Raw genomic sequence first — 16,226 nt, 5'->3', positions numbered from 1 at the left:
ATAGTACTCCCTTTTCAACATTAATTTTTACTTTATGTTAATTTATCTTAACGCAACTTTTAACTAAGTTAGTTTCTTCAAGTAACTTTTAACGTAACTAAATGAATTTTATTAGTTATTAACTTTAACTTAATTTAAATTTAAAAAATGTATGAACTTATCCAATCATGATTGTAACAACTAATTCTTGTAAAATATTTCTTTCAATTCTGACCAACTTCCTTTCGTATGCCAAAGCGATCGCGGTTTACTGTTCTTTTTCCATTTTGCGAAAGTGAAACACGTCGGAGAAAATCTTCCAATCGTGCGACAAAGTGGCTCCGGCGGCCATTTGTAAATTTATGTTAATCGTTTATTCTCAACCGGTCTATTCTAGGATTTTTTCAGTTTTGTGACGGGCGTTCCCGCTTTCTAGATTGAAAGAGAAAAATAAATGCCTCGCCAATACTGAGGTTAACGAACGTCGTTTCGCCGAAGGCGAAATTTTTGCCGGACAAATGTGACTCCTCTCGAAGCTCGTCGTCGTGTTCACGAGTACACGACGACGCGAAAGTAAACGACTCAGCCGCTCAGATGACTAGAAGATTAGTCCTTCTGAATTTTACAGATCTGTGAGAATAATATTTTTCTCTCTCGAGTATTTGTGTTCTAAACTTAATTTTAAATGTTTCATGAGATTAAAATTGTATATTCATAGATTGAAATTCAATATGGAAAAATTGTAGCAAAAATAGATATTGAAATAAAAAATTATTAAAAATAACTTTAATTTTATAATATAATATTAAGATAACTTTTCAATTATAAAAAATTGTTTTTAAAATAATTAAATTGAGAAAAAACTACGTACACGCTCATTTTTTAATTAATCGTAAAATTGTTAAAAATATCAAATTGATATTAAAATATTTATTAACATTTGTTTGTAGATGCTAAAGTAATGTGAGAACTTTTTTCAATTTTTTCCTATTTCGTTCCCCAATGAAAAATGACTCATGCCATCGTTTTACGATAACCGCTTCGAATCAACAGTTCCGAATCATAAACTATGAAATTAGCGCAGTTTTTTGAGAGCGTATCGATTCGCTGGCCTCGTCCCACGAGAACGATGACGTCGTCGTGCCGTGACGCAATTAACAGTGGGTAGCGCATTGCGTCACCTACGTGACGTATCTCCGTTTCTCTCGCCACAAACGCGTCACGAAGTGCATCGTGCCATCAGATAACGAAAACGACGCAAAGGAATTAACGGCGATCGTTACTGCGGGTTCAAGTTCAATAACGAGCGCTACGTCGGAAATTTACGGCCTGCGTTTGCGAAGGCATCCACTTGTACGATCATGATACTTTGTCGCTGACAATCGAAGGCCGCACGCGAATCATTTCCTCGACAGCGAGTCGATGAAAATCACAATCGGCAGGGCCGAGTCTAGAGCTGGGGCTCCTGTGGAAAGTGCAGTAAAAAGAAAGAGAGAAATATATAAAAAATTTTATTTATTCGTTATTGTTGTAAACCAAAATTACTGTATAAATTTAAAAATCAAATTTTGTTATGGGAATAAGACCTACACTGAAAAAAAAATTAACTAAATTGGAATAAATATTTTTTTCAAATAGTATTATGCAGAAGTTTTGTAAAAAATAAATAATATTTATTTCAAATAAGATAATATTTTCTATATAATTTAGAAAATGTGTAATACATTTTCTAAATGTATACAAAATGTATAAATACATTTTTTTAATTATAGAAAATAAATATTATCTTATTTGAAATAAATATTATTTATTTTTTAGAAAACTTTTGCATGGTACTGTTTGAAAAAATATTTATTTCCATTTTTTCAGTGTATATTTTCACTAAAAATAATTAAATAGTTATTTCGAAATAATTATTTAAAATTTAAATGAGATAAAAAAACTGATGAAAGATCGGTTATAAGTATGTGCATTAATAATTAATTCCCAGCATATTTTAAAGTAGATATCTTTTTACTTCTAAACTTTTCGGCTCATATTGAAAAGAATTAAAAATAGTTTGAAAATAATTATAAATAAATTATAGAAAGTAATTAAAACAATAATTACTTTAAAATTGTTTAATTAAAAAGTACTTTAAAAGTTCAAGATAAATTTTAAATTCAGGTAAAATTGTTAAGATGATGTTAAAGTTATTATTTCAATTACAACAAAAATTTTCGCAACAATTTGAATCGATAAATTACCATTTTCGGATGCGCCCATAACTTTTTTATGGAAGGATGCTGGAGAAAGCAGCTGGTGGACGCATCTGACGTACCCTACAATTTAACTTCACATCGATCGCGTCTGGAGGGATTGTCCCGTCACCCTTACAACGCCTCTTCCTCCCAGGGAGACATACGGGAAGAATTTGATGACTCAGACCGTCGTTTTATGGGGATGAAAGAGTCTGCTTATTCTGTTATGGAAACGCAACGCAGCCCCCCATTCGCTCATAATAATTGACACGAGAAACAGTCATGATAAAGGAAAACATCAAAGCTCAACGAAGTTAAAAAAGGGAGTGCTATTGAACCAAAAGGGAAGACAAAGGGATGTCGAACAGTTCATTTTAATTCAGCGAATAATAGCGACAGCACAACAATTTATTATCAATAGTTTAAATATTTGTGAAAGAAAAAATGTATGGAAATGGGGAAAAATATTATATTTTACAGCAATTTATCGATGAAGGGTAATTTGTACGATTCTGTTGTCAGCTACACTTGTGCGTTTGACGTCGAATTAATGTCGGCGAACCGAAGGAAAATTTTGTGCGATTCCCTTCAAATGCAGTCACGATTACGCGATAACTGTGGAAGACCACCCTCCCCCCCCCCGTGTTTCCAGGATTATGTGTAGAAAGCGTTAAAGAAGCCTCGTCGAAGGCCCCGCGTCTGGTCACGCATCTGTGCGCTTGTCATGTGCCGCACATCCTGCGAACTATCTCGAGCGAAAAGAAGGATTTTAGTTCCCGTATTTTATGCCCCTCGTCCGCCTGGAATCTTCTACGAGTATTATTTATTATAAATTCACTTATCTATAACGGAAACTTCGATTTCTCTCTGACTCTACAGAATTTATTGCAAGGAGGTGGGTTTGTGCAAATCATGTTGCAAGTGAAAATCACCATTAACTGCGAGAGGCGAGAGTAATAAATAAACAAATTAGAATCACATAGTTGGCTAAATAAATTAGATAAGTAGCTCTCTTTTCTTCTTTTTTCTTTCTTTCTTTCCCTCGTATTTTGCATTAAATTCCTTGATTTGTTTTTCTTCTTTCTGAAGGAAACAGAATTATTAGATAAAAAACATAACCTGCAAGACATAAATTTTAATTCTCCCCAGTTTCCGCTGTCAAGACAAAGCATCTTCAATTTTGGAGCAATTCCAAGATCAACAATATAAATCAGCTCCGAAAGAAACTGTGATTTTCCTTCAACTTTCCAGAATTTATTATAAAAAGATACATTTTTGTGCAAATTATCTTACCAAAAAAATCTTTATTAATAAGAGTTGTGATTAACATTATTTTTATTTAACAACACATAAGTATGATTTATTACTTATATAAAAGAAGCTTTTGTCATTGTTCCTTAAATTTTCGTTAAAGCGTACTTCGACCCAGGTAGAAAATCGCCGTCAAACCTTTCGCCACTCTCAAATGCAACGTGGAGCAATCTGTAATTGTTTTTTTTTCATAACTTTTTTCCATTACTTTGAAAATATGCGATAGATCCTCACCAGGGATATAACGTTCGGCGATACGTTCCTGGACCGTGTGGTCGTAACACCGTAGCGTGGCGGCGTGGTCAGTGCATCGTTCGAGTGCACGTTCGGTGGCGCCGGGACGCGCGCGGCGGCCGGTCAAGTCAGTCAGTCGGCGTCGGGACGGCGAGCGGTGCGGTCATTCCTGCGCCTCTGTCTCTCCACGTGAAACCGGTCGCGCCGCGCCGCGATTCGGCATCAGGTGATCGCGCGGTGACGGGTACACCTGGCCACCCGAAGGGCCAGGTATCGTCCTGACAAACAGGTAACAGGGGACCCGGGGCAGCTGCCGCTGTTCCTTGGAGCCGAACGCGCGCGCGAGAGTCACTTCGTCGTTCGCCGGATGATTAAGAGAAACGCACGATTGGTGATTAAGAGAGACGCTGATATCATCGGGCGTGTTTTTGCCGCCGCGAACTCGCGCGAAGGACGACGCTCCGGGAGGAGGATCGGCGCGAAGGACGATCGATCTGGATCCCGCGCCGGCAGCCGCGCTAATTCCTCCCATCCGCAGCCAATTTTCCGCTCGGCGATTCGCGGCTCCTCTTTTTTTAAAAACCTTTTCGAACTCCACTCTGACCTTTCCGAAGATTAATCTCTACGGATCCCGCCGCGCCTAACGAGACTCTTTCAGGCGCGCGGTCCCGGGAGGGAGGATGATCGTTTCAGAGGAAGATAGCAATTATTGAAAATTGCCGCGAGTACGATTAACAATTGTATAATACACTCGCACGTTACCTTTCATTGCAACCGCGCGCTGGAGCACGCACACGTCTTTGTCTTTTGTGTCAGCAATCGATCCAGCTGTATAACAATGATTCATAGCGGTAGCGGTCGGCCAAGTGCAGGCGAAAAAAATCCACAAGTCGCGATTTTCCCTTCGCAACGCATTTGTTTCCCCGAAATCGGAAATCGCTCCGTTTCTCGCGGCCGGCAGCGCGCGATCGATCGGCACAGCACTATACCTACGGTAATTACCGAATAGCGAAACGTTGTTGTCGCCGCTTCGCGGCGATCCGCTTTAACGGCGCTCGAATTGATGTAGAACCGCCTCACTGCACTTTTAACTTAATTGCCACCGCGTTCTCCGGGAGTCCGAAATCTGTCTCGTCACCGGCTGAAATAGAATGTACGTACTACTGAAACACGTAATACCGATTAATTGCGAATTTTCCGTCAATAACGGAAGTTAGTAAAGATCGTCGTGTGTTCAACGTGGTCGAAAAATAACTGTCATATAACATTTTATTATTATATAAAGAAAGACTTGTAAAGATTAAACAGAAGAGAATATAATGATAGTAAAATGAATCGTATTTGTGACTATAATTGCACAGGAAAATAATTGTAATCAGAAATATCATTTTTATATTTTTTTAATTATTACTATAATGTATTAGGAATAATAACCATACGATATATTTTAAAGCTGTATAATTTGTAGTATAATATTTTTTTCATAGTTGGCATCACTATAAGTTTATGGTTATTATTACTAATTTATTGTAACAGTTATTATACAAACAATATTTTTGACTATAATTATTTTACTATGCAATTAGAGTAAATATTACATGTTCTTCTATCTAAGTAATTTCTATTAAAGATTATCTTTTTTAAACAAAATATGAGATCAATAAATTATTAAAAGTGTCGCGCGAAATAAAAATTATTCAATAAATGTTTTATAATCAAAATATTAATTAAAAAATTATATTATTAAGAAAAGAATGTTGTCTGAAACTATAATATTTAACATGAAACAACTCGAAAATAAGAAACTGGAATGCACATCTGCTCTCCGAAATCGCAGAAAGAATCTCGTTGTGCAACGTCATGAATAATAAAATAAGAATCTTTTATTATGCCATCATCCTTGAAAAGTTTCAAATCTTCGATATAAAAATAATTTTACGCGTGCAGCCTCAGCCTTGTTCCACGTCAAATTTTCAATGCGCTTTGCGCATATGCTCCGCTTCAAACTTTATGATCTTCCGTTCACTGAATTGTATCGAATCCGCGCGAGGCTGTTTTTCACTCTATCGTTTCTTTATTCTGCCTTTATATCTACGACTGTCTCACCCGGCCGACGTAATCATAGAAATATCATTTCCGCTTTCGATTTCACGGCTATTTCGAGATCGTGCATCTCAAAGAGTTTCCCTTATTCGGAGTTTAACATCTTTATTTAACTTTAACAATCAAAGCTTTCACGAAGATTTATTTCTTCCGCGACTTCTATTGCCGTTTTCTAGCAAATTTTTCGATGAATTTGACTAATATCTGTTTAATCTATCTTGCCATCATATTCAATTATTATTATCTCCATTTTATTTTATTATATACTTTTTGTCAATTTCTGCAAATTTCTATTTATTTCTCTTCTTCGTTAATTTCGTTAATTTTGTTTCTTGTATTTACATTTGAATATACACAGAGTTTTACATCCGACACTTATAAACTTTTATTGGTCACAATTGTATTTAAAATGTTTATTTCAATTCTCTCTCTCTCTCTCTCTCTTTCTTTCTAAATTTTCTAAAATTTCCCCGCGGCTTCTTCAGTGCTAATAAACTCGGCGTACAATGCCGAGGTGGAAAATTACACGACAAAAATATTTCTTGCCGTTCGGCCTGGATGCAGACACCTTGAAAGACTCTAACCAGTTATTGTTGAGCCGTACGGGGCACACATGCACGCGTGTACAACGTTCACGTGCGAGCGTTTCGCGTGTCAGCGTAACGCGTATGACTAACCGAGTAACCCATCGGTCAGGCATGCGTTTCCCATGATCCGCTGACACTATTATATTCCCCTCGGTTCTGATTCAACGTGTACGCGCGCGATTCTCGCGTCGCAGCAATTTTTCACTCGCGTGGCTCGCGCGAGAGCTCGAAAATTTTTCGGACAGCGTTCACTCGCCCAAATAAATCGCATCCGTTCTCCGGCAAACAATATTTACACTTGCTCGGTCTTTTCGTTTATTCACAACGAATGGGCGTGACTTTTTACCGAGCTTTTCAACGTCGTCGGTTCATTCGCCGGCGAATTAATCCCCGGTGAAAATAAAAATATCGCAGCTTAACGGTAGTGACATGTTTATTGGGCGCGCTCGGGAAAAACATTTCCACAGCGCTTTCGGCAAAAATCGATAGCTCGCACCGGGGGGATAATTCGGCGCGGGCCCGTGTGCACGCACAAAGGGACCGGGGACGTAATTGTTATAGATGGCGAGTCTAGGACGACACGCGGAGGGCGGGCGCGGTAACCGGGGCAATTAGGATCCTCCATTGCGGATGAAGGGTTTTACGACGGGCGCCATTAAAGCCGCTAAATGACACGAGAGCGAGAGATGCGAGAGATGGTTAAACGCTTCGGTTAAGCGCTTCCTGCTACCTCCCCGCCGCCCCCGAGCGTGCCGCTGCCTCCCTTTATGGACAATATCTACGTTGCATAATGCATTCTGATTGCATTTGCTGCACTCCCGGGAGTGCGTCACGTCGAGAGGCACACGCGAGGTCTTCCAAATAGCGCTAAATAGATCGGCTCTATGATCGTCTCTGATTACCGCAAAATGATCTGTCGTTGGGAAGAGGGAAATGCGCCAGAAAAGCTTTTTTTTTCATTTGTCTTTTGTCACGGAAAATGTGAAGAGAAAGAAAAAGAGAGAAAGAGAGAGAGAAAGTTTGACTTATTACACGTCAAATTAATGTCACCGTGCGAGAAAAGAAAGTCACAAAAGTTTTAAAACTTCCTCAGAAGTTATTTGAGGCTATGAGGAAATAATTTTGATTATTACACACAGAAAAATTTTTTCTCATCCAAAGCAGTTTGTTATTTTTGAGGATTTTTTTTCTTTTAAGTAATTGTTATCTTTACAAAGAACATCTGCTTGATAAAGTTTTAAAATACACTCATTATTTACTTGAAACAAGTAAGATTTTAAAATAAACTTCTGTGTATAGACAGAAAATGTTATTATTATATAAATATTTTATATATTTGAATTAAACACATAAAATACATAAAGTAAGCATTACTTATGTTAAATAATTTATAAGTTTATACATCCGCAAATTTATCATAAGTTTGTCACAAGTAACAAATTTATTCAAAATATCCTTTAAATCATAGTAATTTAATATTTATATATGAAATATTAAATCAAAATAAAGTTTTGATTTATTTATTACTTTGACTTTTCTTCAATTTAATTTTATAATATTCTTCGAGAGAAAGAATAAATTCTTTTTTCAAGTATATAATAATAAATTTTTCTATTTGTAATAAGTATATTTTAAGACTATTATCAAGAAAGGATTTTTTATTGAAGATAATCGTTACTTATTATAAGGAAAAAAGTAAATTAAGTAATTGCTTTTCTTAGCAGTAGAATAAACATTGTTCTATGTGTATATTTGCGATAAATAAAGTTTTAGCAAAACTCGAAAAAAAATTTATACAACGGTGAATTTTACGTAGAAGTTTAAAAAAAAGATAAAAAGCTCGAATTAAGGAAGAATAATGTCGAGCAGTTTCTTTACCAAGAAGCAATTAAGTTAGATAAGACAGAACGTGACGGTTTAGAAAAGTTTGCTTTAATTAAGAAATTAAATACGAGATAAAATTTTATGCAGAAGTAAACATGATTTAAAAAAAACAGATTTAAGAAGATTCTCTGCTTTCACATAATGTAAAAATGCGATTAAATTTTTAGATAAATTTGTAAATAATACATAGGTCTTACTGATTATACGTATAATAACAAGTATAATGATATAACTTCAACTTACTTACTAGTATTGAAAGATTTTTTTAATCCCTTTCTCAAAAATTAAATATCAAATCTTATAGAAAAGTGAGTTTCAGGTATTTAATTTAATCGCAAACGAAATATAAGAATTTTGAAAAACAATATTTATATAAAGAATTGAAGTTTTGGAAAACATTTTGGAAAAAACAAAAAAAAATGAATTGTATATAATAATTTAAATTAAAATAAAATGAATATAATAAAGTTCCATATTATTTTTGTGAGTGTAAGATGTTTCTGAATTATAAAATTTCCATTGAATCCGATGTCACACGCTAGTAAAGACGTTGCTTAATCAAAAGCGCGTGCGATTCAAATTATTCACATTATTTATTATTTATTATTTAAAAGAGAAATTTTACAATAACTTAAAGTTCTGTGTTAAAAGACATAAAGGAACATGTAACTTTCTTTCACCTTTTTAAGCTGCAGAGAATCCCCTTAAAAAAATAATATCGTCGTTTTTATTCAGTAGTAATCGTGATGTAGAACGCGACGGTTTGAAAGAGTTCGCTCTGAATTCGGAAATTAAATGTGAAACCTCGGGTTTTCGAAAGGGTTAAGGTTTGTGACATACGCCCGTTGGTTTCTCGTGTCATGCCGCGACGCAACGGGGCGTTCGTTTTATCATTTGCCGACGAGCGAGGCGTCGACGGGCATCGACACTTTTATCATATTCTGCGTGTACGACTTAGTCGTTGCGTCGTAGGACATCGTGACGTCCGTTTTTCGTCCGGCCGACGAAATCCAATCATGGGTGATAATCGAATTTCGATGATCGAGCTTATTCGCGAGGGATAAGTTTGTCCCGATCGACCTGCGTCTTCTCCTCACTCGCCCAAACACTAGAATTTCACAAGTAAGAGTTGGGACCTCATTCTTATACCTTAATAATAATAGTCAAAAGTGATAATTATTAAGCTTTAGTGAAATAATTTTAATGAAATGTTCAGTTAATGTAATATTTATTTATTTGCTATATTAATCGGACATTTATTGTTACGTTTATATTCCCTCTTATTGATGATCGATGTCTTAACTATTACCTGCCCTAACGAGGGCAACCAAAAAGTCAGGGTTCGTCGTTCCCTCGCACGTTCTCACGTGGCATCCCCCTGAGAGAGTTTCTTGAAAAAAACTGACTGAATTCTTTCGTGAAAAGTATAAAAGAAAGCGCAACGGGATATATTCCGAAGCCTTTTCCTTTCGGTGAGCAAAAAGAAAAAAGAAATGCCGGAAATATTTCGAGCGTGAAAAGATGTGTGTGCCCGGATATACCTTATACTCTAAAAATGATTCGGGAGTGCATTTCTAAAATGATTGCACGTCCCTCGATACACGATAAGGTGCTTTCTCCTCCCCACGCAGCCCAGATTCGGACTATTCTAAACGCAACTCCCCCTAAGAATACTTTCTCCCCCTCCCCTCCCCCGGAGAATAAGAAGCGAGAATAAAAATATTTCCCTTATCACGACAATCCCACGTTTCGTTACGGGATATTAAATTGCGAGAGAGATATCATCTCCACGTGCGCGCACGATCAATTCGCAGAATGGGGATTATCGTCCATTAATGGAAACGAACGCAATGGCAACGTAACAAATTGGCAATCGACAAGACGTGCGTGCGTCACGTTATCACACGGCGAGGTCCCAAATGCATTTAACCCTTTGATACCGAGGTGACGTCTCGAAGCGGAGAAACGGCTGTCGGGGCGGTGACTGTTCCCTTCCCCTCGAAAAGAGAAATAGTTGCGAACAAATCGAATTACCGTTGCAATTAAGTAATAATTTCTTCTATGCATTTTAATTAAGCAATATGCAAATTGCATCGCGTAATTGTCGAGGATGTATCTTTGATCAATTTTTCATTTTAGTGTCTAGAAATATATACGAAGACAATTCTAAAATAATACTCTTTCAGATATTAACATTAATACAATATATATATAAATTTTTGCTTTTTATATACTTATTTAACATTAAAAAAATGAATTTTGTTTAACATCCATGATGTATCAATATACACGAAAGGTGTGTATAAAAAGAAATTAAGATATTTTCATATTTATACATTTTGTTTCTAACACTTTTTGTTATATAAATTTTTATATGAAAAAAAAAAAAAAAAAATAAAGCTTGACGTGAACAAACTGAAATGATATAAGGCTAACAGAACAGCTTCGTATTACAAGTTCAATATGTCTCTGTTACGTCTTTCTATTATTCTTCATCCTACGATCGTTTTAATGATTCAAAATCGAGTAACGTGAAATTTAACATGTTAAACAAGAAGTACCTTGTGTCGCAGAACACTTTCTGCCTCCGTTTCGGTGAAATAACGTTTAAATGACGCGCTGCGCCCTTTACAGCTTGTCGCATATATGTTGCCCTTTAGCTTCAAAAGGGAGAAGAAACGGCGAAGCCGGGGGGTTATGCAACCCCCCACCGCGCTCGATATACATAATTCCGATACGATGGGGTAGCCCACGCGTGAACTCCACCGATATATACGTACCGGAAGTAGATACACGCACGCATGTCACCTACGACCTTTCGGAGCTAATTAATTGTCCGAAGAATCGAAGCGCGGCGACCGGGGGCGTCTCGTTAGTTTCCTAGAGCGCGTTGCCGTATGTTTGTCTTCGCAGCTTGCCTCCGTTGTAAGGCAGGTGTAAGAACGATCGATAATCCCCTCAATAAGCGTAAACGTACACATGATAGTGCAGATAAGCAGTACAACTGTGTGTGCTCTCGCATCGACCGGGGGCCGCGGTGAAATCGCGACTCAATTCGAAATGTATACGTCTTTCAAACTGGAACTCGAATTCATTTAAAACAATCTTTTCAGATGTATTATTATTTATATATTAAAAGATATTAAATTAAAACCTAAATTTACATTTTTTTCATTAATGTTTCTTTCTTCGGACGGACAGAAATTGTCAATATTATATTATTATTCGTGGATGAATTTAAATTTACATAAACAATAAGGGATAAGTTAAATACATAAATTAAAAAATATTTCTGAAAGCACACGTAATGAGAATTGAGATATTTATATTTGGAATAAACATACATACGCGTTCCAGATTTGTGTAAAAATAACTTTTCGATCGATTGAAATATTTCGAAACGGCTCGAAATCTCTGTAAAGCGATTTTAATATACGTAAAATGCAAAGAAGATAAAAAAAAGATAATTGATAATCGCGTAATAAATTAATAATTCTAAAATAATCTTTCGAGACACATACTAATATTAAAAATGAAAATCTAGTATAATTCAACGAGATGTGATTAAAATCTAAATTTACGTGAAAATCTCGTTAATGTCTCTTCTTTACGGGCGAAGAGAAATCGTCGATATTCGGAGAGGGATTTTAAACTGCACCAATTACGCGCGAGAGGCCGAGTGATCTAATTGAGCTCAGATTTATTTTCAAAAACGTGCGTTTTAGCAATGAGAATTTAGATGAAAATTCAGCGTGACAATCGACTAAGTGACTCCGCGAACTGCTCCGGGCAGCCGTGTCTGCCTCTCGGCCCGTCCCACCTCCCAACCAATCGAAATCTCAAACTTCAGCTGCAGCTGTCGAAACGTCGGAAATCCGCTCCGGCTCGTATGCCATGGTACGCTCCTGCATCCCGAGCGGGCGGTCGCGCGTGAACGTCAACGTCGTCATCGACATCGAGGCGTGGTGACGCGACGTCGGCCGACGATCTCGCAGTAGTTCGCCGGCAATCACGGGCGTCGCGACAGCTCCGCGCCGTGATCCCCTCGGAAGGGGATCCTACGTATCCTCCCTCTCTCTTGAAAGAGAGAGAGAAAAAGAAGAAAAAGGGTGCGCGAGGAAGGCGAGGAAGAAAAACGCGCGACGAGGGCGCGCCGTTCCGCGATAAAGGAGAAGAAGGGAAGCAACAAAAAAAAAAGGGGGGGGTAAGATCGACAAGAGGAGGGAGCGAGGGCACGATAGACGGGGGCAACAGAGGGACAAAACACGTGGATGCTGTGGCCGGTGTTGGGGGGGGATGACGGGCTGAGTCCCACAACGTCGCCCACGCCGGCGGCGACCAGCGCCGTCCCCCCCGCGAAGGGGGTGCACAAACTGACCCCCCTGCTGCTCTGCGCCCCCTGCAAGCCCGGTGGCCACCGGAAGACCCAGAGCACCACCCAGTGGTACGTGCAACAGGTAAAGAGACACACAGATACCGGACGGCAACCCCTGCTGTTTTGGCCTTCGTTCTGTTCTGCTTCGTTCTTTTTTTTATTTTTGTGACTTTTCGTCTCGCATTTGCTGTGCGTTTTGTCCAACGCGAGAGAGACAGAGAGAGAGAGAGAGAGAGAGTGTGGAAAATTAAGTGTACAGTAGATGCGAAGAGAGAGGTATGATTACGGGATAACGATAACGTATCGAGAGCGATAAGATCGGTTCCGCTCAAGCCCGCGGTGCGACTTTATTTCTATTTAAATTGTCTGTCTGTTTCTGTCGGTTGATTCGCCAGCGCTTTTGTCATTGAGCGTTTGCTTGATGTAATCGTATGTATTTTGCACGAGAGGTGTATCGTAATATTCCTGATAAACACTCAAGTTAAGCAAACTTAATCGTCAAACTCTTTAACGCTGAAAATGTAGTTCTCAACGTAGCGTGCGACGAGTGGTTCGTCAATCGATTCTTTTCGCATTAGACTTACCCGCAGAAAAAAAATTATGTTATATTAATAGCATTGGGGGTAACTGAAAATAATTTCGTTAATTCAGCAACGGTATAAAATAAATACAATAGTTTAAGAATTTTATAATTTTATTCAAAAACAATGAAATTATTAAATAATTGAAAAATACAATAATTTCATAGTTTTCTTAAAACGAGAGCAAGACGTATTTTGTTTCGTTAATAATGTTGTTGAATTAACAAAATTATTTATGATCAGATTGTATAATATTGCTGTTAATATTTCATTTTTATTTCTATTTTTTTTTTTAGTCAAAATTTATCAAGCAATAAATTCAATAAATCTTTGTACGAGTTGTAGAAAAACGACAAGAAATTTGAAATTCAATCGAAGAAAGTTATCTTTACGATACACCCTGTACGTTTGCATGTGACCTGCCGGAAATACCAGTTTTGCGATGAATATTTGATCTTGAAATGTGGAGGCAAAAAGAATTTCGTTCTTTTTTTCGTTGCTTTTGTCGTCGATGTTTTAGCTTAGTGCATGTCAAGAATGTTTGTATGCGCAAACAGAATTTGTGTGTGTCTGACAAATGCATTGTTGCAGTTATGTCAATTGTCTCCCCCCCTTTCGCCGCTACGAACTTGGAAACAATGAGTGACACTAATTCCCGGATTAAGTCACGTATGTATACCGAAAACTTCGTGCGCGTGTTGCATGCGCGCCGGCTATTTAACCGAGTAATCAGGGTCAGAGTGTCATCATTGCAGAGCTGTATCATCGTCTTATGAGTAAAAAAAAAAAAAAAAACGGCAATCGCCTGTCAGCTCGATCAGCAAAAGTAATTTGCATATAACGTATTGCACAGTCATTCAAATAAAATAATTTTTCCTCGTAAAAGTCTCTCTTGTAGCAAAATAAAACGAAGTTTTAGATAATTCGTGTGGTCGGTGAAAATTTTCTTCTAGAATTCACTTTTAAAACTATAGTAGTCGGGATGATACGGCATTTCGAAGCATTTATTATAATTATTCTTCGTGAAATTCTTCGAAATATTGTGTTGCTGCTAGACAATTACCTTGAAGAGGTAAATTCTAAGAAAAGCCTGCATATTATATATATATCATTATCTTGAAATATAATTATAAATGTATGTATATGAGTATGAATATGAAAATTATTTATAATCAAATACATATTTTATTATTCTAATAATACATATATATACACAGAAAAAAAGTAATATAACCAATAACATATGTGATTGCGGGCTGTCAACTACATAAAATACTCAATACAATAATATTTGCTATTAATGCAAGTACAATGTTGATACTGCAATAGTAATATAAATTATTGTATTGAGTATATCTGTAGCTGGCAGCCCGCAATAACATATCTTATTGAATATATTACATTATTTGTTCAGTGTACATATAATAATTATCATTAATCATTGAATTATATAGATGAAATTCGGGCAACGTTTATAAATAAATAAATAAAAAAAAACATTTTGGTATTCAAAGAGGCGGCAAGTTTTGCTACGGAAAAACGTCGGGCACTCCGTCAATTCCTTCTTTCTGCATAACGTCCGATAATAACGAACTAAAGACTCGATCTTTAGCCAGTGACTCTAAAAAGAGAAATGAGTAAGATCGATTCAGCGATGCGAAGACCACGAGCGTTCCGCGCCGCGCGCGCAGTTTCACTGGCGGTCTCGCCGGCGATGGAGATTCCGCGGGAATCCAACGGGAAATAATGGGGAAAATGTATTTCGGGACCCCGCGGGCGGACCGTTGACCCCGTCGGGACATTTGCGAGATTCCGCGACGCCGCCGCGCCGCCGCATTCACCGTACACGGGCAGTTGTACGTTCCGCGTAGCGGTAGTCGTCCCGACGTTCCAGAAACGGCAAATGTTTCACCGTGTATTCCACCACCGCCGTCGCGTCAATTTACTTATAGCTCCGCGCGGCGCGACGACGACGACAACGTGCTCCCATGAATTTTGCATTCACCCCCGACGCGATCGATCCCCTTTCCCCCCTCCCGTACTCTCGCGTATCTTACCGCGCCACCCTACATTCTGCTCATTTACGATTAGCATTACAATTCGGGAATCCCCCACGCTCGTCGACACTCGGAAAGTCGTTGCTCCCCATCGCGTCGTCGCGGTCGGTTCGATCGTCGTGCGACTCAGTGGTGAAATTCGTTTCTCGATGTATTTATGAGTTCCCGGCGTTCGTTTTAATTAGCGCATGAGTGCAATTTGATTTGGAAATTATCTCGCGCTTTAAGTCACTAGCTTCTTCTTTGAGATTTTCATTTCTCGCATTTGCGATTCTTTGTTATAAGTCGTGAAATTATTCAAACTATTTCATTTCTACATGGAGAGAATTTGTCCTTACAATTTAATTCAAAATTATATGGTGGTTCTGGACATATGGAAGAATTGTACAATAATTTTAGTTAAATTTAGTAAAAGTTGACCAAACTTTATATTTTATTGTGGTCAAAATTAATTATATCGATATCTTTACTTTTACATTATTGTTATTTATTATTAAATTATTGGATTCTCCTTCTTAATAAATTATTATTAAAATAGTATCAATAATAACTGCTTAATATTTTTAATTATTTTAATTCATAAATTCGATGCTGTCAAAGAGGCAATTTAAAAACATCCACAAGTACAATTTAAGAGATCAGTTACCCAAATCGTATCTTTTACAGCACATTGTTAAACGCTTATAATAATTTAATTCGTTATCAGTGAAAGATTAAATACATTGTAGTAATAAATATCTTTAACGTCAAGTTATCATTTTCAATTTTTAGTTGTGTACAAGTCAGTGCGAATTGGGAGATAAAAATTAACTTAAGTAGTAGTAACTTACGTAATAGTAACTTGTGCCACTTCTCCTCTATGTAATAATAATAAT

At 37.3% G+C, this 16,226-nt stretch overlaps 1 protein-coding gene across 2 annotated transcripts in view; it reads left to right on the top strand.

The window, feature by feature from the left end:
- The window catches only part of LOC105838224 (ral guanine nucleotide dissociation stimulator), a 45,683-nt gene that overhangs the window by 17,942 nt on the left and 11,515 nt on the right, over positions 1-16,226 (top strand). Inside the window, exons 1-2 of one of the 2 annotated variants that reach the window (XM_012683625.3) lie at positions 3,920-4,053; positions 12,189-12,795. The exons of the other annotated variant lie outside the window; for it this stretch is intronic. Of the exons in view, the coding sequence (XP_012539079.1) occupies positions 12,610-12,795 (186 nt within the window). The 5' untranslated portion in view covers positions 3,920-4,053; positions 12,189-12,609. Of the gene's footprint in view, positions 1-3,919; positions 4,054-12,188; positions 12,796-16,226 lie in introns of those variants that run through there. 2 annotated transcript variants of the gene reach the window in all.

The sequence above is a fragment of the Monomorium pharaonis genome, chromosome 5, assembly GCF_013373865.1.
Source record: "Monomorium pharaonis isolate MP-MQ-018 chromosome 5, ASM1337386v2, whole genome shotgun sequence".
Lineage (NCBI taxonomy): Eukaryota > Metazoa > Arthropoda > Insecta > Hymenoptera > Formicidae > Monomorium > Monomorium pharaonis.
The sequence above is the reverse complement of the archived record's forward strand: the minus strand, read 5'-3'. Positions and strand labels throughout refer to the sequence as shown.